Genomic DNA, 23861 nt, shown 5'->3' on the forward strand with positions numbered 1-23861 from the left:
AGATAATCAAATATCACTTTGTCCAACCTCTTGTTGATACAAAAAAACCCCATTGTTAGTGCGCATTCTACCTCTTCAGTAAAAGAAACATATCATCTTCCAGGGCAGATTGCTCCATTCTCCGTTGATCCATACAGTTAGGAACATTTTTCCTAGTATTTTGTTTATTGCTGGAATCCATTAGTAGGTGGGCTGAGAAATACTTTCCCAGAACCTGCCTAGGAACTTTTAGCTACACCAAGCAAGATCCACCACAGATGAGGTTACCTCCAAGATTCCATATTGTCCAGATGCTGCAGGAAAATAAAAGCGTAATGGCATCCAGCAGAGCGTTTCTCCTAGTAACACTTGCCAGATCCCAGCAAGCACTACCATTATTGTATTGTCTTAGAAACCAGACTGAGGAGGATCCAGATAATTAGCATCCTCAATGAAAGATTGAATTAAAACATAGTTCATTATTCCAGAAAGTCTGGATGAGGAACCTTATTTTAAACAAAGTGAAGAACATTTTGTATTCTCAGTGAAACAGGCTTCTATGATGTCCTATTTATTTACACAACTCTCTGGTAAAGAAGCATTTCTAATCTCCGGCACATGACTCAGTCATCTTCTCCTAACAATTCTTACCAGGTTTCAGCAAGTAATTTATTCACATCTAGGCTGGCATGATTAAATAAAGCTGGTAAGAAATAATAACACTAGCCATCCTTCAAAACAGGAGCAGTTGATCCAGAATCTGTCTTCAGGTGAGAACGGATATATGCCATTTTGCAAACTCATCCTCGTGGCTTGTAGAGGGCTTCTCCTCACAATTCTGATATCCAGTGAATATAACAGTGAATCTACCTTATGAAACAATTGTCTTGGAGGACATCTTGCTGGCAATGATGGTAAAATGAAGGAGAAATATTACATAAAATAAATAACCTGCTCCCTAAATATACTTTCTCAGGAAAACTGAATTACCATCAGTGGGCAATAATGAGCATACTTTGCTATGCCTATGTAATACCTCTACTTTGTGAGCTCCAGTGGCTTTTGGGTGTGATTCAAAGTATTGGTCATTACTTATATAAGTTGTACATGACCTAGGGTCTGATTACATAAGAGACTGCCTGGCTCCCAAAATATCTGCCTGGTTGATACAATCTGGAAAGGTTGGTGTACTCTGGATTCCTTCAATGAAACAAAATTTTCTTGAAGTTCCCTTGAAGTACAGCTTCTTTGTAACAATACTTGTCATCTGGAATAAGATTCCCCCACAAGATTCCTCTTTCTACTTAAGCTTTTATTGCTCTAGACAGTTCAGTTTCTCTCAGAAATACAGTTCCTGAGAACAACCCACAACTCAATCATCTATCCAACGGCCATATCAATCAGAATGTCAGCAGGATCACTAGGTGTACAAGTTGAAAGACCTGAATGTTTATGATTCACCTGGGATCTATTAGTCTTCTTGGCAGCACCCTATTAATCAGTTCTTTGTCTTGCAGTGCTTCCAAAATGTAAAATATTTAAATGCTAACAAGTAATGATTTGACTACTTTTGCATTGGTAGCAGAAATCAAATGGAGCAAACAAAAAAACAAGTTTTTAAACGAACTGTTGTAAGTCAAGGACTACTTGTATAGAGTCACAGTATTTTAAAACACAATAATTCAAATAAAATCTCAGCTTTTAACAGTACTTCTACATCTGTAAGGCATACTTTTAAAAACACATTTCCCAAGCAATAACAAATAAAATGATAAGAACACCTTTGCATTATTTCATACCACTCTGTCTCGTTTCAGTTCTTCCAGTCTATAAGGATGTCAGTTTTGCAGGTGTTATAATAAATTCTGAGAGACAATTGGTTGCAGTGGTTAAAGGCATCTAGAAACTGGGATACCTGGGTTGTAATCCTGTCTTAAGCACAGCTGGGTGACTTGGGGCCAATCTTTCTCTCTCAGCACTAGAAATAAGGTAAGGGCAAGTTATTTCTGAAAACCTTGCCAAAAACCCTGCATAATTTGTCCAAGCAACTGAGTTTGGACTGACCTAAAGGAAGTTCTGTCTGTCTGTCTATATCTATCTTTATCTAGCTATCTAGCAGTGGTGGGATTCAAATAATTTAACAACCTGTTCTCTGTCCTAATGACCAGGTGGGTAGGCGTGGCTTAGTGGTCATTTGACCATGTGGGCGTGGCCAATTCAACATTACTCAGGTCAATAGGCACTTTGCCTTAGCTGTTACAATGTAATAAGGAGAGGCAGTTTCTGTAAGCAGGGCAATAAAGATTAAGATAGAAACAACACCAGAATGTTTCCTTCCTGCCTTCCTTACAGGATTAGCCCTGTAAAGCGGAAAAAAACCAAAAGAAGATTTCTTCCAACAACTGGTTCTCTGAACCTCTTAGAAAGTTAAGAACTGGTTCTCCCAAATAGGTGCGAACTGGCTGAATTCCACCACTGCTATCTAGATACCACCTAGTTATCTAGCTATCTGCGCACCATAATTAACATGTAACCTATCTTAAGAGGACAAAGAATAAATTTTAAATTGTCCCAAAAATATCTATGAAAAAATGTACGTTTTTTTCTGAAAGGAAGATGACTTTTAATTTAAAAGTTGATTCTTGATTATAATAAATTGAATTAGAATTTAAGACAGCACAACCTCTATAGCAGGAGTGTCAAAGCCTGGCCCATGGGCCGGGTGCATCATGTGCTAGCCATGCCCTTGCCTGGATTAGCAAATGGGAAAAAAAGTCCTGATACATCACGTGACGAGGACATGATGATGTGAGTTTGACACCCCTGCTCTATAGGAAAGAGGAGCAACACACTGATAGAAATTCAGCACACTGATTGCTTTGTCAACCCAGACAGACCTGCTGGTTCTCCGAATCCAGTCCTGGGAACTTTTCTTTCCCTAAGTAATACATGCAGGTGGAAAATGTTGTGTTTTATCAATATGTATGCATATTCATCAGTAAAAAGCTATATTTCAGAAAATATCAGGACAAGGCACTCCAAAATAAAATAACGAAATAATCAAGGATTAATATTTCTTCACTGTAAAAGCATTATTTCTATTTATAAAAATAATTGATCCTGCATCTGCATGTACAGATTATTCCCTCCCTGCTTCCAGTAGAAACAACAAAAAGGAAGAGGGGAAAAAAAAGGAAGGTTAGGGTAACAGGTACCTGTCCTGGAAAGATACTGGATAGAGATAAAATGATCAGAAAAGATATCTAGACAGGAAACACAACAAAAGATTGAAATGTTTCATATTTCCCAAATAATCCATGCTCTTCAGCAAGTATGTCTACAGCCACTTGCACCTCTCATTCTTTCTCTTCTCTTCAACATTTGCTTCTATTCTTCTCAGTTGATATAGGATAACATCTCCCTGCACGCAATTCACAAATAATTATTCTGGAGAAAATAACTTGAATTCTTTATGGAATTTGGCAATCATAATCATCATTCTATTTCTCTGTTGCTCTTCTTGTTGAAGCTCAGAAAAATTTAGAAAAGGATTTTGAAAACTGTGAAAGAAAAGCATTAATAGTAAAAGAAACTATTTGAAGGTCAATAAAAAATAGAATTAGGTTAATTTAAAATAAAACCACTTAGGAGGCATTTAGATTGACTGAACTGCAATTTTTACTTATACAGAACATTAGTAAAGATATCAAAAATAAAAATATAAAGTATAAAAATAGTGTAGGTATGTCGAAGGAAAAAAATTAAAATCCATAATAGCAATAGCTTTATTACACCAATTGAACAAAATCACTGCAAAACTTGATAGAGAAAAACATGGTCATTTTTGCAATGTTTATATTTTTAGATGATATGGTGGACAGCTTTTAGACTTCCAAACTCGATCTTATAATGTTCAAAAAAAGTTGAGATACATTGCAAAACAGCTTGTCCAATCCTGTTAGAAAGAAGTAGACAAATGTCTATAAAATCACGATTTCTGAAAATAGAAATTCAGCTCATGTTTCTCTTATCCCATTATAGTACATACAACTCTAAGATGGTAGAAAACAAGAGAAATTGATAGTCTTTGCAACTTCAATGCTAGATATAATTTATTACTCTAGATAACAAAGACAAATTATGGCTAATTAAGTCAAGTGTGGCTCCTTGTTTGAAAAATGTAATGTGCCCCAATTCTAGCCACAGAAAATGCCTAGAATAAGATAGACATTCTAGCAATTAATGAGGTGTTTCCAGTGATTATATTTGAAAGATTCTTCAGTTCACCTGGCCCATCAGACACTTTTATTTTTGGGTAAGCTTTTGGAAAGGAAAATAAAATTTCTAAAGATCCCACTTTTATTCTTATCTCTTAGTATCACCTTCTTTCATCTTAGTAGTAAATGTCATAGCTCTGTGAGCTGTCTGTAGAAGCTCTCTGCTCCTTCACTATCTTCTCCCAAAGGCCTAACTTTCTGGTTCTGCAGCACTTCTAATTTTTGCCAACTGAATGAGTGGGAATGAATTATACATAAACATTAATTGCCGATGTATGAACGTGCTTCCTAGATCTTCCTGCTTTCTCTATTTTAATGCCCACCTGATGTTCTCAGCAGTGACAAAGCACTTTTAGGACACTACACAAATTCTAGAGAGACCCTAAAGCAGGGAAAAGGCAAACCTTGAAGTTTGCACAGCCAGATGCCCAACACGTACACATGTTGCATTCAACTCCCAAATCTCAACCTGGGAAAGCTAGAAAATAATTATATCTTCTCTATCAGCCATGTGCTTCTCCTTCCCATATTCCTGTAAAGCATAGAATCAAGGATAACCTGACTATTACATCAGAGCTAGGACCCAAATTCTGAGCTTTTCCTCATTAACTATTTATATAACCACTAGAATGCCCTAGCAACCCTTTTTATCTCTTGTCCTCATAGCTTTGTTTCTTCCCTGCTATTTTCTATGTCCCAAACCATGTAGCAGGGTAACAAGAGTTAGGAGAATCAAATCCTATGTTGATTGTTCTTTCAACTGCTCTAAGCAGGAGTTGGGTTTCATTAATGATTGCTTGTATTATAAAGCTCTTAGTCAAAGCCCACTGACTCTTCTACCAATCAGTTGCCCGATTCTTTTTTAAACAATATTTTTATTACATATATTTTAAGAGAATAAAGGCAATACAAACTTTGGAAAAAGAGTAAAGTTAATAATAAGTGAAAAAATGCAATTAAAAAATGATGAATCAGCTTCCAACCCATTTTCTTTTTTAGCAGAAAGTCCAAAAGGTATTTCCAATCACTTCCAATAAATGTGGTTATTGTCCTTATCCTAATCAAGAATCTCTGCTAATTATGTAATCTTAGCCAACTATCCCATTATATTTCAGTTTTTCCAGTTTTGTACATATAATAGTCTTGTAGCAGTTACTACATACAAAAACAGTCCCCCAACCCTAAGCTTATTCAACAGCACAAGTGGGTGAAGTTGAGGAAGAGAGCTACCATTTGATACAGCATTGGTGGGATTTAAAATGGTGAACAGTTCCCCCCCCCCCCCGAATTATAAGTTATTTCTTATATTATTTCTTGAGGATCTTCGGCAAGGTAGCCCTACTGAGAAGCATTTTGCCAGCAATCTGGATCCAGAGATATTCCTTTCCTATTTGTAAATTGGATGGCAGGCAATGCCATATTATATGTAGAGAGCTGTGAGGCAGCTGATTTCAGAAGACGAAAAATATTGGTGATGGTAAAGATGATTTTCTGTCATGGATGAACAGCCATTGGTGCCAACATTTTACTGGCTTTAGATACTGTGAACTTTGGTTTGATAATGGGGTTCTTCCCAATCAAATAGTTACAGTTAGTTGTTCTTTTGAGGGTAGCAAAACATCTTGGGATCAATTCCAAACAATGCCTGAGTAGTAGCTGTTACTCAAATGTTCCTTAATGTCTCATTATCATTGCAAGCATGCAGAATGAAGGCTATATTGTGTCACAAACCAGCCAGGTTGTTATATTGGAATATTCATAGGGGGTTGTGAAAACCTATTCTGCAGGAAATTTGTGATCAAGATCACCAGGATGATGGAATTGTCTTTCAATTTGCTATCTGTCAAACTGGCTACATCTATACATGGATTGGATATGTCTCATGTGTGCTTTATTCTACACCTAGAACTCTTTACCTTATCCTGAAAATCATTTCCATTTATTATTGTAAACAGAAGAAAACAAAGACACGCTCTGGCACACGACGAGGATAGTATTTTTTCAGTCTCAACTCCCCAATGTATGTGTCAAATAGTTATTGCAATTTGCAGCATACTGTTGGATATAACATTAGAATGTTTGTTTTTTCTCCTAGCAGAAGTATTATAAAAGTGTAGTTAGAGCACATTTGTGCTTATTTTTTTTATTGCAGATCGAAGCAGGAACCGAAATGTAGCAGCTTAGTAAGGCTGTAATAAATCCGCCCTCCCAATCTTAAATTTTTAAAGCCGCGTTACTTTTGTGCAGAGAACAGGGAATTTTTTTTTTACAGGAGACAGGCAGCGGGTCTATTTTACATAATAAGGAAACTATAAGTGCGGAAAAGACGAAACGTTAAAAATCAGAAGGGGGGGGGGAACCACTTGCGATTTTCTACCAGACTTTGTTTAATCTCGCATCACACTTAAGATCAGAACCTTCCTTCGGCTCCGGAACTCAAGAATTGAAAAGCGTTCTGTACCGGAAGTGTGGAAGGGGAAACAAGAATAGTCTTTCCCCTTGGGCGCCGACCGTAGCAAGAAATTTGTCCCTCAGTGACATCCGTAGGGAGGGCGGGGTTATTCCGAGAGAGCCCCTGGGTAGTTTTTTGGAGGCTTCTTTGGCTCAGTAGAGGAACGGCAGTCGAGACCATGTTCCGCCTTGAGGGTCTGGGGCCCAAGCTGGACCCGGAGGAGCTGAAGCGCAAAATGCGCGAGGACGTTCTCTCTTCCATCCGCAACTTCCTCATCTACGTAGCCGTGCTGCGCATCAGTGAGTGCCTCCCGCGCGCACATGTGGGCGGCGGCGACCACGTGCTGGGGATTTTTTCTCTTGCAAAGCCCGGGATTTAGCAGTGACCTTAATGTTGGGTGGGTGGGGGGTTTATACGGGGATTTTATAGGAGTGGCTCTATAGCATTTCATACCATTAGGAAATGCGGGGCGGAGTAGTGGCTAAGGGGTTTGAAGTAGATCCCGAAGGGGAATTGGATTCAAGGCAACTCTGGCTCATGGCAGGTCACTGGGGGACCTTTGACCAGGCATGCCTCGGTCTAGCCTTAGGGAGTTGTTTTCGGGGAAATGGGAAAGTGGTCCTATACTATTATATTATTATATTAATTTATTGGAGTCATTTTATTAGTTTTACTGTTTTAAATGGGGTTTTATACTTTGTAAGCCGCCTTGTGTCGTCCACAGGCGAATAGGCGGCAATATAAATTCAATTAAAAATAAAAAATGTTTGCTGGTTGGAGTTAAAGCAGATTATTTATTTAAATTTATTGGCTGCCTATTCGATGGGATGAGATTACTCGCACAAGGATCAACCGCTAATTTGTTTTAAATAAGTAAAGTTAGTATAAATATTTATGTGGCTGTCTATCTTAAACCAAACTCGGGGAATTGCAACCCAAGGATAAAAAAATGTAAAAAAATGTAAAATTAAAAAAAAACCCTCAGAACAATCATAACCAGGGGAACCTGGTGCCATTGCTAATTTTTTTGATGCAGCCCATAACACTCTCCTCCATTCCGATCTTCAATAGCAGATGCATTCATTCCAAGTTCAAATCCAGAGTGTCATTTACATGGCAGAAAAAAAAGTAGAAAAGATAACTGTAATTTTAACAGATGTTAAATTTTTGCAGCTGAGATATAAGGACACTATTTCATTAAGCCAGAGGCTTGGACTGGTAGCAGTTCTTTGAACACTGCCACTTGTCCCCTGAGTTCCAACAGTAGATACCCAGAAAGTACAGTAGAGAAAAAAATATCTTCCAATGGGCCTGCTTACCATTTGGCACTTGAGAAATAATGCCTTTCCGTTTTGTTTTGCATTTTTAAAATATCTCTCTAGTATTTCACGATTTGTACATCTGAATTATATAACTTTAAAGTGAGGTATTGAATAAACACTGATGCCTTCAGAACAATACAGGTGCTCAAGAAATGGAAAGCTCATTTTGTTTTCAGTGCAATTTTCTTAAATCTGCCTTTTCAAGATCAGATCAATTAGTGCACTACTACATACATACTACATAATGGAGAAACTAAGCAAAAAATATTTACTAAAAAATTTACCATGGTGTAGTTACACTTACATAGGACATTCATTGTCAGTTACCTATACTAGGAGAATACCATCACTTTCGTCCTCCTTTAGCTAAACTTACCATAAATCAGGAGTCATGATCTAAATGTCTCATTTTGTTTGTTGAGAGCATTACTGTGTTTCTTTCCATAGCTCCATTTGTTTTAAAGAAGCTGGACAGCATATGATAGTAAGAGCTTCGAGGATTGCCTACATGAAAGACCATGGAATGCTTTTCTAAGAATGGACTATAGACATTACCTTAACAGATGGATCCTGAACATTTCCATATGAAGATTGTAGAGCTAAAAAAGTAAAATACTTTTTGTCACTTTTTCTTTCCATGTGTCAGATGTTTGTTCTTGCCTTCATGTTGGTGCAATCTTGTTCTTATTCAGAGCTTATAATCAGGCCTGATTTTGGAAAGCTGCTAAATATGTATTGGAATATAATTATATCTGAAGTGTTAATAGTGATATTGTTGTCACTATACAGTTTCCGTATGAAACCTTATGGATATATCCTGAAAGATTAAAATAAATGGAGTATATGTTCTAATGATAGTGTTCTGCAATATTTACAGTCAGATTAGTTAAAATTATTCTTTCATACTGCATCCTTTTTGTTAAATTCTGACACTTCAAGATGAGGAAAAAAAACATACAGCACTGTGCTTGAAGCTTTTCAAAAGATCAAAAACAGGTAATGCTAAATTGAGCCAAAAGCAGAGCTGTTTGTCTTGTTGTCTTCCTGTTTGTCTTGTTTGTGATGACACTCAGTTTTGCTAAGCAATCAAGCAAAAAAAAAAAGTCATGGAGTAGACAGAACAATTTGGTTATGATTAAAATGTGAACTCATCTAATGAAGTTGCTTGTCAGTTCAAAGAGCAAAGAAAGGAAGGATACCATACAATGATGAAGTCATCATTGCTGCTAAATGGGGAGGTAGGAAGTAGTTTAGGCATGACTTCAGTGATGGGTTGCTGCCAGTTCAGACTGGTTTGAGCGAACCGCTAGTTGCGATCTGTGGGCACAATCCCATCCTATATCACTGTGTTTTTGACGCACACATGCATGGAAGGCATGTGCAAGTGAATTGCCGTGTTGACACCGCACACATGTGAGGAAAACGCACGCGCACATTTCCAGTGCTGGGCGAACTGGTTGTTACAGTATGTGACGACCACCTCTGCATGACTTCCATATTAAAGACAAGAATTGTACCTACATGATGTACCTGCTCCCTAAAATTTTGAAATGAACCAAGATCATGGTCAACCAATTGATACGGGTCTCCCTTGAAAGCAATGAAGAAATTAGATGTAGCTTCAGAAGTTTCCTTTTTGCTTTTCAAATATTAAATTAATGGAGAGCTAGGTCAGCCAACTGGAAGATAGCAAACCTTAGTATCCAGATGCCATGTACAAAAAGAAGATATTCTTTCATATCCATGTCAGCTTCTTCCAGAAATGAGCGGTTGGCAGGGGCTTTCATTTTGTTCAAAAAGCAGTCCGGGTTATGTGTATGAGACAGTTTCCTTTTCTTACTCTGATTTCTCTTAGTGATTTGATTTGATTTCTGTAATTGGTTAGTGATTATTCAAAATTAAATCCTGTGAATATATCATGTGAGCATTTCCATAAATCAAAGCAGCCACCAGATGTCAATGGCTAAGTAGCAATCATTTTCCTAAGAAAAGTGGTGTGGTCATTTTTAAATAGGGATTTCATTTGTAATTTCATGAGTTTTTTTATTTTATTTTAAAAATTAGATATGAATTTTTGGGGAACAATCCCCCATCCCCCCCCGAATACCTCTATGTTCCATCAAAATCTTTTTGGAAAATAAAAACTAGGTAGCTAAAGTTAATGGGTTGCTTTGTGTTGAAATATAATCAAATTATAAAAGTAAACTCGGGAATGAGAAGATAGAATAGCAGGAGTTTGTCTTCTACTAAATGGGTGTAAGCATGCAGGAAACTGCAGGTTTCCATCTTTTCTATTACATTTCAAAACCTGTTGTAATATCTTTTTTACCTTGGGCAGAGAATACTGCTAAAATTAAAGGCATTATTCTATAATAAGACAAGCAACAAAGATGATAAAGATGAAGCAGTATGTTCTCAAATTTAGTGCACTTTTAAAGATGTAAAACTATAAGACAGTTGAAAGACCTTGGAGTCTTTTAATTCAGCACCCATGCTCAAGCAGGACACCCTACAGCAGTGATGGCTAACCTTTTTGCAAAGGTGTGCCAAAATTGTGCCCGCCTGCTATCGCATGCCTGTGCTCAGACCCACAATGAAATGCACCCCACCCACCTGCACATGTGCCCCCCTGGCAGCTTTCCTGAAGCCTGGGGAGGGCGAAAATGGCCTCTCCTGGGTTCCTGGAAGGTGGAAACGAATTGTTTCCGAACTTCCAGTTGGCCTGTTGGGCCTGTTTTTGGGCCTCCCCAGGCTCTGGAAGCTTTTCTGAAACCTGGGGAGGGCAGAAACAACCTCCCCCAGCCCTCTAGAAGGCCAAAAATCAGTGTGCGCTGGAGATGAGGGCTGGCGTGCTGGCAAATATGGCTCCATGTGCCATCTGTGGCACGCAAGCCATAGATTCGCCATCACGGCCCTACAGTTCTGGAGGGATGTGCATGTGTTTGTGTGTATGTATGCTATTGACACATGTTCTAGGTCCTATAGGACAGGAGTCCTATTCAGAATCCAGCCCAGAATTTGTAATGCTCAAGCTGACTGCCAGTGTATTGACTGAAATGTTTGGCTAACACTGGGGAGACAAGATTCAATTCCACCCAAGCCATAAAAACTCAATGGATGACTTTCAACCAGCTCTTTGCTCAATCTACCTTAGAGGGTTGTTGTGGTTGTGTAATGAAGGGAAGTTCCAGCATATGGATCTTGAAAGAAAGATGAATATAAATCTTATTAAATTTCATTCAAGTGGTTAAACTAATGCATTAAAATACAATATTATTTTTGATATTTCTCATTTAGTAGGCCATTTAGTTTTATAGACAAAAATGATGGAGAATTGATTGCTTAGTGTGAAGAGAGAGCTCCAATGAATATTTTCTCCATGTCTCAATGTTAAATAGCCCTTAATACAGTAATGTTTTGCCAGTTAATTTGTTGCTATAGTAAGTTGCAATGTTTCCTAGATGTACTAAAGCGTGCCAATAAAAACATTTTTTTAAAAAAACATGCTTTATTATGTCTTTGTTCCATACTAACTATATGTTCAATATTCATCAAACACTAAAAAGGGGGTACAAATATCACCATTACTCAAGGAAAGATTGAGACAGTGTCTTCTAGTCTTCAGAAAGTAAGAAAGCAATCACTAATCCATTGGTGTCTAGATTGTGTTCAATTCTGATCCCACTGGAGGATGTCTCCTAGACCAGATGTGGGAGAAGGGGAGAGAAAAAAATAATGTGGCATTCACAAACAATATATATGCAGTTTTATAGAAAACAAATGTGGAGGTTTCCGTTTAGATTCAGAAGGCTGAATTACCCTTTAATTACAGGTAAATGGTTATAATTCAGTTTATTGTCTTATTCTTAATTGTTCTTTTTCTACACAGTCTCCTTATGTAACCCACCCATTTTCTTTCTGTGTTCAAAGTGCATAATCTTTTAAGGTGCATAATCTTTTAAGGTGAAGAGGAAAAAAAGTGTTAGATTTCAACTTTGACTGGCATTCACTGATCTTGCATATAAATATATTTAATAAATAAATTTAATAAATTGCTTTGTGTAGCAGCTTTTACAGCCAAAACTATTTGCACAATGTGTATGTAAATGAATGTGGATTGTTTGCAGAATGATGGTCTGGCAGTTATATGCCAGAAAATGTGCATCAACTGCTGTACTTCTCAAGCACATGGACTAGTTCTTGGAAAAATGTAGAATAGTATCATTAATATTGCAGAGCATGGGTGCCCAACCTTAGCAACTGTGGATTTCAACTCCCAGAGTTACCTGGCCAGCCATGCTGACTAGGTAATTCTGGGAGTTGAAGTCCATAAGTCTTAAAGTTGCCAAGGCTGAACAACCCTGGTATAGAGTCCATATAAGGAACTACAAACACAGTGAGATAAAGTTGCAATTGACTCACAAGCTGTTATTTTGTCCTATAATAGCATGTTTCTGTGCAGTTAATAGATTAAAGGCACAAACAGTTATACTGCAATAATAAAAAAGGGGATAGGAGAAACATGTATGCTGCCAAGTGCCCTGTCCTGTTCTCACTACTATCTGGTGTGGGCATCAAGCATTTCATTGCTCCAATGGGTCTGTCATAGTTTTCTCTCCATCCTTTTTTGAAAAAGTTAGTAAACCTATCTGCCTTTACAGGTATTTCTCCATTGAAATCCATCCTGCATATTATGCCACAAGATAAATCACTGCTGCAAAAGATGTCATTTCTGAGATGGTTCCATACTTTCAGAGATTCAGATTGAAGGGATGGCCATATAGTGGCAATTTCCAGCAACATTTTCATAGTTCTTACAATGTCTTAACTTTACCTATAGTGAAATGTACATTGATTCTGCTTGACAGCACTAGGCTATGATACCAACTTGCCATAACTTACTTTTTTTAAAAAAATTAGAAACTCTATCATCTATCTATCTATCTATCTATCTATCTATCTATCTATCTATCTATCTATCTATCTATCTATCTATCTACCTACCTACCTACCTACCTACCTACCTACCTACCTACCTACCTACCTACCAACCAACCAACCTACCAACCAACCAACCAACCAACCAACCAACCAACCTACCAACCAACCTACCAACCAACCATCTAAATGGCTGTGTGCATGTGTCTGTGTATGTTGGAATGGTGTCTGTTACGCCTCAAGCAATTTCAACCCAACTTGGTACACAGATGACTTACTCTGGAGAAAAATACTAGGGGTGGTGGTGGTGGTAAGATACCCCTAACACCCCTGGGTGTGTGTGTTCTGTTAGGATACAGCCTGTTATGCCTTACAATGACTTCTACTGTACTGCCGTAAAAATGGCTTCTATACAGTGCAGTGCAGTTGCCATGGTAATGGCTTCACAGTACTCCACAAGGAGACTCCCTATGGTAAGGGAGGAAATCCAACATTAAAAATTATGTTTGGTCCAGATATTTTCCCCCTATAATTAAATACAAATATATTTATAAATATAAATATAAACCCAGCAATGCTGGGTTATCAGCTAGTGTAGGATAAAAGCCTTTCAGAGAATATCTCTGGTAAGGTGAGTTTTGGGGAACAACTGTGTAGCTTGTAAATGTTCCATGGAAATTAAGATCTATTTGCCTTTAGGTTGAAACAGACTTTCCCCCTTTTTTATTCATTTTATTATGCCATCCTTGTCTGAAAAAAAAGCAGGAATTTATATTTATTTAAAAAGGCATTTCTACCAACACGAAAGGGATCAAGATTACCTTGCTACTTCACATCTTCTGATGCTGGGAAGTGATCCTTCTTATTTTTACTTTGGTGTAGGACTTTAATAGTCCCCTCTGCCTGTGTTTCTCCCACCATATTTGTGGCATGACACTGGTAAACACCCTCGTCTTCTTTTGTCAGTGGATTAATCTAGGGGGAAAAACAAGCACACAAAACATATACTCTTTGGGGGTGTTTTTCCCCTCCTATAATTGCAGTGTGATTGTCTTTGCATACCTGTAATCCCTTTTTATATTGTTTTCAATAGAACCAGGGACTGAAAAACCCTGATAGCACCATTTAGTGAACATTTGGGTACAGCGGTTCCTTTGCTATTTAAGAACAATAATTCTTATGAAATGGTAAGCCTTCTCCTTGTATGCCAGTATAAATACTGTTTTGATTAGTCCAGAAGAGACTAGATAATTTCCTGGCAATCAATTGGGAAAAAACAACCTTGTCTACTGTCCCAAGGTGCTTTTTTCAAGTGGCAACTGTACTTTCTGGTTTTTCTTTGAAGATGTTTCGCTTCTCCTCCAAGAAGCTGCTTCTTCAGAGCTGAAATGCTTTGAAAGGCTTTGAAACGGAGATGAGCACCGCCGCCTAGAGTCAGGAACGACTAGGACATAGGTGCGAGGGGAACCTTTACCTTTACCTAACAAATAGAATGAATAATGGTGCAGATCCTATGACATCCATACATGCAGGCGCTATAGTTTCCAAACTTACCTCTAGTATCCTTTTAGCAGCCCAAGATATTTCTAGATCCAACAAAGTCCCCCAGTTGGTGGAGCTAATACTTTCAGCTTATTTTTTAATAATTTGATGAGAGTTAAGAAGAAACTTCAAAAGGCAAAATAGGTCTTTTAGGTTATGCCCAGGTCTAAGCATCCATTTTATGTCTTAATATTCCTGAAGCCTACTCCCAGTTTTATTGTTTTACACTTCTAAGAAGGCATCCTTCACTATAAAATCCCAATCCTACAAAGGCTGGAAAATTTAGCACTGCTCATTTGCAAGTTACACCCACTGTGGCTCTCAGAGGGCAATCTCTCCCTCCCTCCCTCCCTCTGTACTTCTCTGTCTTTCCTCCAGGATTATAGACATCCTTTGGCTAAATTTCAAAGCCTGTCTAGTTGCAATCAAATCAGTCTCTGGCAAGAACAACCTATCTCCTGAACGTCTGTTGAAAAGGGTAGGATCATGATGATAGGAATAAATGGGATGATGCTTCCATGAAAGAAAAGAAAGGAAATGAAGAAAATGAAATAAAGAGAAGAAACCATATTGGAGAGGCTACTAGAATGATAGCAAACCCCACCTTTCTCACTCACTCCATGCTTCCCCACCCATCTTTTATTCTCCTATTCACTCTATTCTTGCTTTTTTCATGGTTCATCCTTTACTTTCTATTGTTATGTTTACACTTTTCATTTCTTCATTTTTGTTGTTGTTGTAAGCTGCCTAGAGTAGCCCCATGGTGAGATAGGTGATTAATACATTTGACAAATAAATAAATGTGGCTTTTATACCACAAATCGCACTCACGGATGACATACAATCCTGATGGACCATTCACCAAAGAAATGAGATCCTACACATAAAAATTGTTCCATGTCACAGTAGTTGTCCCCTTACAAATTGCCCCTTCTGATATACTTACCAAAACCCAACCCGTGCTCTCATGCTTAGAAGGGCCACCTCGAACCTGAACAGCCATGTTAACTCTGTCTCCAGGCAATTCTTCTAAGAGTCTAACTCCCTTTGGGGACTCAGTGACCTGTGGGATTTAACCAAGGCAGCACATTCAAAAGAGATTCATTGGCTTAAAATTATGTACATGGTTTTATTTAAACATTTGTATATCACAATTTTTATTTTAAAAAATCTTGAGGCTTTGTTTAATGGAGAATATTTTGAAGTTCAGAGTTGAAATGAAAGGTCCTTGGTGCTCTCTGAGCTTAGTTATTTTCTTGCTTTTTAAAATATTATGCCTCATCATAACCTTGCATTTCAATACCCTAAAACACTTTATTTGCTATAGCTGTCATACTCCTTTTCCTAGCCTACCATTACTCAAGACTCCCTTTCCTGGCATATTCATAGGCTTAACCATCTAATGTATGATGAACAGTTGGAGGCCCCTGGACCGTTTTTGGCATCCTCAGAATTTCTTCTGGTATTGGCTGCCAAAAATCAAGAGCATCATGGAGAACACAAGGCATTTGTTGTGCAAGTCCTAAAATAGCCACAATGCAAAGATTTATTTAAAAATAATAAAGAAGCCTTGCCATACACATCTTGTATTATTATCTCATCCTCTGCAATCCTTCAGCCACCCACAAAATGGTACTGACTGCTGATCCAACAAAAAGGGTGGGAATCTACCTTTGTTATGAGAGTCTCTTCTAACACTGTATATTCAAGAATAAACAGAGCTCACTGAATTTAAAATATATTTTATTTTCAGGATCTCAATGCTTTTGTCATCTCCAGCCAATTAAGGGTAAAGAAAAACTGTTAATTATACATCCAATTAAGGAGCTACTCTGCACTCCTGCAGGATTTTAATGGAACCTTTAAGATCTATTCTATGAATACCTCTATATCCCGTAGATTGATCTTTTTTTTTTGGGGGGGGGTCCTAGAAGATCCAGGATCACCTGAATATAAATCACAACCTACTCCCATAAGTAATATATTGCTTTTGAGTGCAAAGTATGATATCGCTGCCAACTGGCATTTAGAAGGACCCTTAACCTACTTTCTTCCAAGTGATGATTGGTGTTGGAACTGCTTTCACCTCACAGGACAGATAGACCTGGGCTCCAGTTACATTGTGAATCCTTTTCGGTGGCACAATTATAGCAGGAGCTGTAAGAAACATAGACATATAGCATTTTAGAATTACAGATAGTCCTCGACTTACAACAGTTCATTTAGTGACCACACTGAAAAAAGTGACTTATGACCATTTTTCACAATTACAACCTTTGCAGCATCCCTGTGATCATGTGATCAAAATTCAGACGCTTGACAACTGGTTCCTTTTTATGACCGTTGCTGTGTCCCAAGGTCATGTGATTCTCACAAGCAAAGCCAAGATAGGCTCTCTTAATAACCGCGTTCTAACTTATCAACTGCAGTGATTCACTTAAGTGAAGCAAGAAAGGTCGTAAAACGGGGCAAAACTCACTTCACAAACTTCTCTCTTTACAACAGAAGGCTTAAGGCTCAATTGTGGTTGTAAGTTGAGGACTACCTGTACTGTGTCTCTGTTTGGAAATAAATAGATATATTTGAAAGTTGCACTTTTTAGTCTTGTGAGTTTTTCATGGAATAGATAATAAAAATAGTTCTCTTAGTGGATAGTTGTCAGTTTAATTCTTTGCACTAATATCACTACTTTAAAATAAATTAAAGTGCTTTAAAGTTATATTTAATTTGCTAGCATGGAAATATGATGCTTAACGATTTGTGAAGAACAATCTGGAGCCCTGCAAAGAATTTGGATTCTTGAGTGGCATATAAATTACTACTATATATCTTTTTCATTGTCCCTTCTTCTGAGGTAATTGTAGAGATGCCTCAGGAAACACAAAGACACTTTTTAAGAAAAAAAGCTGCAGTTGTCCAGGATGTGGTGCTGTTGCTCTTTCATAGAATTCAATGGTGCTTCTTCATGAAGACTTTCTTAACTATTCAGAGGCCTCCTTGTGCAAGAAAATTTCAGGGTCTGAAAAAAAACAGACTCTTAAAAAATGTGAATGAACGTGATTACAGATGTACAAAGTAAGAATCCCAGAAGCACCCGATCTGCACCATTATGCACCATTTGAGTTTTAGGGAATTGAATTATGCTCTGATCTGATCCTGGTAAGAAAAAAAAATCTTTGAAATGGAACATTCAGTCTGCTAGTAAAACAATCCACAATCCATTAAATGCAGAAACAGACAATCTGGGATTTTCAGATGTTGCTGAATTCAACTCCCAAGAGCTATAACCGGTATAGCTAATGCTGTCACTTCTGGGAATTGTAGTTAAATAACTTCCAAATTCCTAATACTAAATCATGATTCAAAGTAAGCAAGCTGAAACTTATCAAGGTTTCTAACATCTTAAATGATTTGGTAAAAAATTATCTTTAAAATATTATTTAATATTAATATTTTAAAATACATAGTTTAAAATAATCTGTTAGTTTTGATAAAGATTTAAGAAAACAATGCTTCTGTTGCATCTCTCTCTCTCTCCCTCCCTCCCCCCCTCTCTCATCTATCTTAATCCAATCCAATCAGAGGTGGGTTACTGTGGGTATGGCCCAGTACGGCCATACTGGTAATGGCCGGGAGCAGCTGAGAGCCTACTGGTACGGTGGCTTGTTTGGTTCACCCACCTACCCGCGCACTATAGCTGTTTTTATGGCAAACAGCAACGTGTGCATGCACGCATAATGTGTGGTGCCTGTGTGAGCCCCAACAAGCAGCTGGTTATTGCAGGGGCGGTGGATTGCACATGTGAGTCAAGCACAAGTCAGGTGCGTGCGTGAACAGAACACACGAGCGTGTGATCAGCGTACTGGTTGTGACAGTAAACGCAATCCACCACTGATTTCAATCCAATCCAATCCATCAATGTTTGCATGTTACTAAGTATTATCTTAGTAAAAATGTAATTCTAAATTTCTAATATTAACAGATTAGTGATTTTAAAATTATGAACGCATACATTCCTTATTCAACCATGTTCTATTTAACTGGGTGACCTTTGGGCCAATGAGTGTTTTTGAATCTACTATTGAAATAATTAAATGCAAGAAAAGACGATTCCCAGATATTCTGCTATGTACCCCAAAGAAAAAATGGAATGGAATGAACAACTGTTTTATAGTAATTTTTAATTCTATGCATCCAAAGGATTTTTAATAATTTTAGTATCAGGATTTTTAAACATTATCTTCTGAAGGCGGAGTGAGGTGGGGGAGTTCCAAAGCCAACCTGTGCATGGTTTTCTATATTAGAAAGAATCATAACTTCATGCTTTTGTTTATTCTCAAGTCTCTTGGTTCTGGGACACCCAGGACCGGTTGTCAACAACTGTTCTTTATGTCTTATTTGGTAGAAGTGAAAATGGAATAAATATACATCCCGGGAGTAGTGACTGCTCTTTCAAACTAGCAAGGCAACTCAAAGGTTCACGTGTCTTAATCTTTCTATAGTGTGTAAATCTTTTGATTTCACACAGAGTTCTCTCTTAGCTGTATCTATGGCAACACTTCAGAATGATGGCAAGCCTTCTGGGATGGAAGGAGGAAGCCTGTAAAATTAAGCCAATTTCCTTTCAGCTTCCCCAATTCACAAGGAATATGCAGACAGCCTGGATTCCCATGCCATTAGCACTACTTCCCTTGCAGATGGCAATTATCACCCTGGAGGGTTTTTTTTTTTCCGGGGGGGGGGGGAGGGGGGACTTCTGGATCAGCCTCTGAGAACACAATACAAAATCCCCCTCTCTATTAGGCTGTTTGGAACTGACATAGCAAGATGTGTTCCACACCTGGCATGCTGGGAGACTCTCAAATAGAAGATGCCTGCAGCTAAAGCAACAGGGAAGACAGGAATGAGTGGCTGGCACCTGTCTCTTGTCACAATGTTCTTTGAAAATGATGAGAAAGCGAGGGAGCGAAAGGCCATCTGTTAGAAGAACTCCCATCTGTAACATTTCAAATGAGAAATTAATGTTTGCAGTAATTTTATTTAACTGGCTCTGTAAAAAAGGTGAAATGTCCAATCTACTAATTTCCTTTGGATGCCAGCATTACAGGTAGCCGTTTAGTTATTGCTTTGTTTAGCAGTTACAATGATGATGGAAAAATAACTTGGCAGCCAAACTTCGCATTTACAACTTTCACATGTCTGTAAAGCAAAGGAAAACGGAAATAAGATCATGAAATTGTGATGTTTCACTTAGTAACGTATTTGCTTAACAACCAAGTAGCTGGTCCCAGTTATGGTCATTATTAAATTAAACAAGGAGTACCTATGTATATATCTGTTGAGACTTTTCTGAATGAAGATGAATAGGGAGCATAACTGTTTACATGTACTTTAATACAGGGTTGTCTGTTAGAAGCTTTGTACCTTTCAAGGATTTTGGTGATGAATAGTCGTAGCAGATTAATAGTAGACTTTATTCTTTATAGCAGTTGGCTGTAACTTTTATTTTACAATTATCCCATATGTATTAGATTTTCCAAGTTTAATGGACAGCACTGTTATAAACACATTAAGTCCCCTGCCAATGTTTTTGATGGGCAAAAAAGAAAGAAAGATGTAAACTAGATTGGCAGATGGTCTGCAATCGTATGACATTCGACAATAGATTTATAAATAAATCTCATTATCTAGAATCAGGTAAAAAATGGGACATGGATACTGGAGTAGAAAGATTCAGAAACATTTTTCTCTTAATAGAATAATGGAGTTATAGAGCTGCAAGGGACCTTAGAGGTCTTCTAGTCCAATCCCCTGTTCAAGCAGGAAACCCTATACCATTTCAGACAAAAGGCTGTCTGATTGCTTCTTAAAAACTACCAGTGATGGAGCATCCACAATTTCTGGAAGCAAGTCATTCCACTGATTAAGGTACTTGTTCTAACTGTCAGGAAATTTCTCCTTATTTCTAGGTCGGTTCTCTCCTTGATTAGTTTCCATCCATTGCTTCTTGTTCTGCCTTTAGGTGCTTTGGAGAATAGCTTGATTCCCTCTTCTCTTGTTTTATAGCTTTGAGAAATCATGTATTCACCAGTTATATATCAGGAGTTCTTTGTGACAGATAAAATTGATTTCCATCTGCATGGTCATAGAGCACGATAAAAATCAACACTATCAGGATCAGCAATATTGTTTTTGAATCTTTTAGCCTGTAGGAAATTTCAAATATACACCATGATACAATCAGTAGTTTTTAAGATGTCATAAAACTTGCTACATTTGCTTTGGCAGACTTAATCCCACTTCCTTCTAAACCAGTGTTTCTCAATCTTGGCAACTTCATTTAAGATGTGTAAATTTCAGCTCCTACAATACCCCACCCAGCTAAGCTAAGTTTGAGAAACACTGTTCTAGACAGATGAACAATGTCATATTAGACAGGAGATGAAAAAAGATGAGATAAAAAAGCAGAATCTGTTCTTGTCATTAATATTACTATGTGTTTCTTATGTATGGAATTTAGAGAGGGGCATAATTTTTTAAACAAAGAGCAGTAGATATTTATTAAGAATGTGTAAGAAAAAAATGTTGAAAAAAGCATTGCTGCTTTTGCTTCAGTGAGATTATTTTATGGTTTTCTATAGTAAAATGATTTTTCTGTTCATTGTTTTAAGTATTACATGTGCTCTCCATCAAAAAAGAACAGAAAGGGTACCTGTTTCAAAATACTAAAACACTGGGATTTCATGTAAATAATTTCCATTTTCAATTAGTTTTTCAAGGACACATAGATAACAATAAAGTTTTCTTACAGCTTTGGTAGAAGATTCTATCTTTTTAATTAAGAATTACTAAAAAGAATTAGTAAACTGCTTTGGTCTTTGAACCAGTCTTAACTCCTGTAAGCTGTTTGGATTAGTTTCTTTAATTTTCCTGATATTTTCAGAAGTGATTTCCTATTGCCTCCTTCCTATGACTGGTAGAGAGTGACTGGCCCAAAGGTAGCTTTGTGCCTAAGGCACAACTAGAATTCACAATCTCCTAGTTCAGGGGTGAAATCCTTCCGGTTCGACCGAACTAGCAGAGACCATCGGCATCAGTTCTCCAAACCAGTGGCAAAAATCCCTGGTGGCCCCGCCTGGTCGCTCTGTCACTCAGCTCTGCCGGCCGCTCGACCCTATCCGAACGTTTCTCCCTCCATTCACAGCAGAGCTGCTGCAGCCTGAAGATAGCAGCTCGGCTGTGAATGGACTCCTACATTTTTTCCTACTGGGTTCTGTGGGCGAGGCCTGGTGGTGGTGGTGTCCTGTGACTGTATGGCCCTGAGTGACATTGAGTTGGCCATGCCCACTAAGTCACAGGACCCCATCACCAAGCCATGGCCACAGAACCAGTAGTAAAAACATTTGAATTTCACCCGTCCTAGTTCTTAGCATGGTGCTTTAACCACTATTATCAAACTGGCTTTCTAATAAACTATACAGCATGTACAATAAAGAGCTAACTGAGATGCAGACATGAAGTCTCAAATAGATAAAAAATATAGCTTTTTCATATAAAATTCAAATTCATAAAAAGTATAGCTTAGAGGAAATAGTACTTGCTCATGGCTATTTTCTCTAAGCTATGTCTTGTAGAAATAACAGCAACAACAATAACAACAACATTGTATATTTTAAGAAGGTACTTGGTTGAGACCTAGAACACTGGCAGCAACCCGTATCAACCATTAGCAACCATTAGTCAATGGTTATTTGTGATGCAATTTTGAATGTTTAGTTGACTGAGTTTCTTGTTTAATGAATAAAGTATAACAACAACAACAACAACAACAACAACAACAACAACACAGCAACATACATAAATTCATGGAAACTTCAATGAACCTCTGGAAAATGAAGTTTATAGCTAATGAAGAAGTACTAGGTGAAGTTGAAATTAAACGAGGCATTTTCCAGGGCGATTCCCTTTCACCCCTACTTTTTATACTCTCAATGCAACCACTGACAATCATTTTGAAGAAGATGAACTATGGATACGAACTTGCAAAGAAAGGACTGAAAATTTCGCACTTGGTGTACATGGATGATTTGAAGCTGTTTGGTAAAACAAAAGCAGAACTGAATTTATTAATTGAAAGCACAAAAGAATTTAGCCAAGACATTGGTATGCAGTTTGGAATTGACAAATGTGCAACAATGGCAACCAAAGCAGGCAAGGTCATAGAAGATGATGGAATAGAACTTGAGAATGAAGAAATGATAAAGGCAGTAAAACCAGAAAAAGGCTACAAGTACTTGGGGATTTTAGAGGCCTCTGACTTAATGCATAATAAAGTCAAGGAACTAACTTCAGCCAAGTACATTTGACGAATTCACAAGATATTAAAGTCCAAACTGAGTGGAGGAAACATCATAAAAGCCATAAATACCTGGGCTATACCTGTGATTCGATACTCTGCAGGAATAATTGACTGGACCCAGATGGAGTTGGACAATTTGGAGAGAAAAACAAGGAAGCTTATGACAATGAATCATGCTTTGCACCCTAAAAGTGATGTTGATTGATTATATGCACCAAGAGCAGAGGGTGGTCGAGGACTCCTACAAGTAAAACCGACTGTGGAAGAAGAAAAACACAGCTTGAATGATTACATCCAGAAAAGTGAAGAACCAATGATTAAGGAAGTAAATAAAGGAGGCCTTTTAAAGACAACTAAGTCAAAAACTGAATATAAGAAAGAAGTAATTGAGAAGTGAGCTGAAAATTGGAAAAACAAAGCTATGCATAGCTAATACTTGAAAAGTATTGAAGGCAAAGCTGACCAACAGCTAACTTGGAACTGGTTAAGATCAGGAGCACTGAAAAAAGAAACAGAAGGCTTTATTTTGGCAGCTCAAGAACAAGCCTTAGCCACAAACTACATGAAGGCAAAAATCCAACATGTCACCGCCAACAACAAATGTTGCCTCTGTAATGAGAAAGACGAGACAGTCGACCACTTGATCAGTGGGTGCAGCAAAATATCACAAACTGACTACCTACAATGTCATGACCGCATTGCTAAGATCATTCACTGGAAATTGTGCCAAAAGTTTGGATTTGAGTACAGCAAAAAACCACTGGGAACATCAGGTTCAGAAGGTTTTAGAGAATGAGAAAGTCAAGATCTTGTGAGACTTCAGAATTCAGACTGACAGGCACTTGGCCCACAACACACCTGACATAACAATAGTTGAAAAGAAAAAAGTATGGTTCATTGACATTGCAATACCTGGAGATGCACGAATTGAAGATAAACAGCAAGAAAAAAATCACAAAGTACCGGAACTCGCAATTTGAAGTTGAGCGACT

General features: G+C 37.8%; 2 protein-coding genes across 2 annotated transcripts in view; one reads left to right on the forward strand and one right to left on the reverse strand.

Annotated features, from left to right (window-relative positions):
- The first annotated feature begins 6816 nt into the window (after positions 1 to 6816).
- Positions 6817 to 8660, forward strand: TOMM5 (translocase of outer mitochondrial membrane 5). The gene is made up of 2 exons (XM_014057556.2): positions 6817 to 7007; positions 8478 to 8660. Exons 1-2 carry the CDS (start codon positions 6887 to 6889, stop codon positions 8510 to 8512), a joined length of 156 nt encoding a protein of 51 aa, XP_013913031.1. The 5' UTR covers positions 6817 to 6886; the 3' UTR covers positions 8513 to 8660.
- A 2844-nt stretch (positions 8661 to 11504) lies between these two features.
- Positions 11505 to 23861, reverse strand: part of IGFBPL1 (insulin like growth factor binding protein like 1) — a 47309-nt gene continuing 34952 nt past the window's right edge. Inside the window, exons 2-5 of the mRNA XM_014057571.2 lie at positions 16558 to 16667; positions 15457 to 15573; positions 13790 to 13943; positions 11505 to 11728 (exon numbers count right to left, since the gene is read on the reverse strand). Coding sequence (XP_013913046.2) covers positions 13794 to 13943; positions 15457 to 15573; positions 16558 to 16667 — 377 coding nt within the window. The 3' untranslated portion in view covers positions 11505 to 11728; positions 13790 to 13793. The remainder of the gene's footprint in view (positions 11729 to 13789; positions 13944 to 15456; positions 15574 to 16557; positions 16668 to 23861) is intronic.

This window comes from Thamnophis sirtalis, unplaced genomic scaffold (genome assembly GCF_051295495.1).
Source record: "Thamnophis sirtalis isolate CommonGarterSnake01/CBP01778 unplaced genomic scaffold, rThaSir2_p1.2 scaffold_5, whole genome shotgun sequence".
Taxonomy (NCBI): Eukaryota; Metazoa; Chordata; class Lepidosauria; order Squamata; family Natricidae; genus Thamnophis; species Thamnophis sirtalis.

Bases quoted from the DNA above. Each gene is read 5' to 3' on its own strand.
- TOMM5 (XM_014057556.2), top strand. From the start codon at position 6,887: ATGTTCCGCCTTGAGGGTCTGGGGCCCAAGCTGGACCCGGAGGAGCTG. The intron at 7,008-8,477 runs GTGAGTGCCTCC...TTCTTTCCATAG, and splicing joins CGTAGCCGTGCTGCGCATCA to CTCCATTTGTTTTAAAGAAG.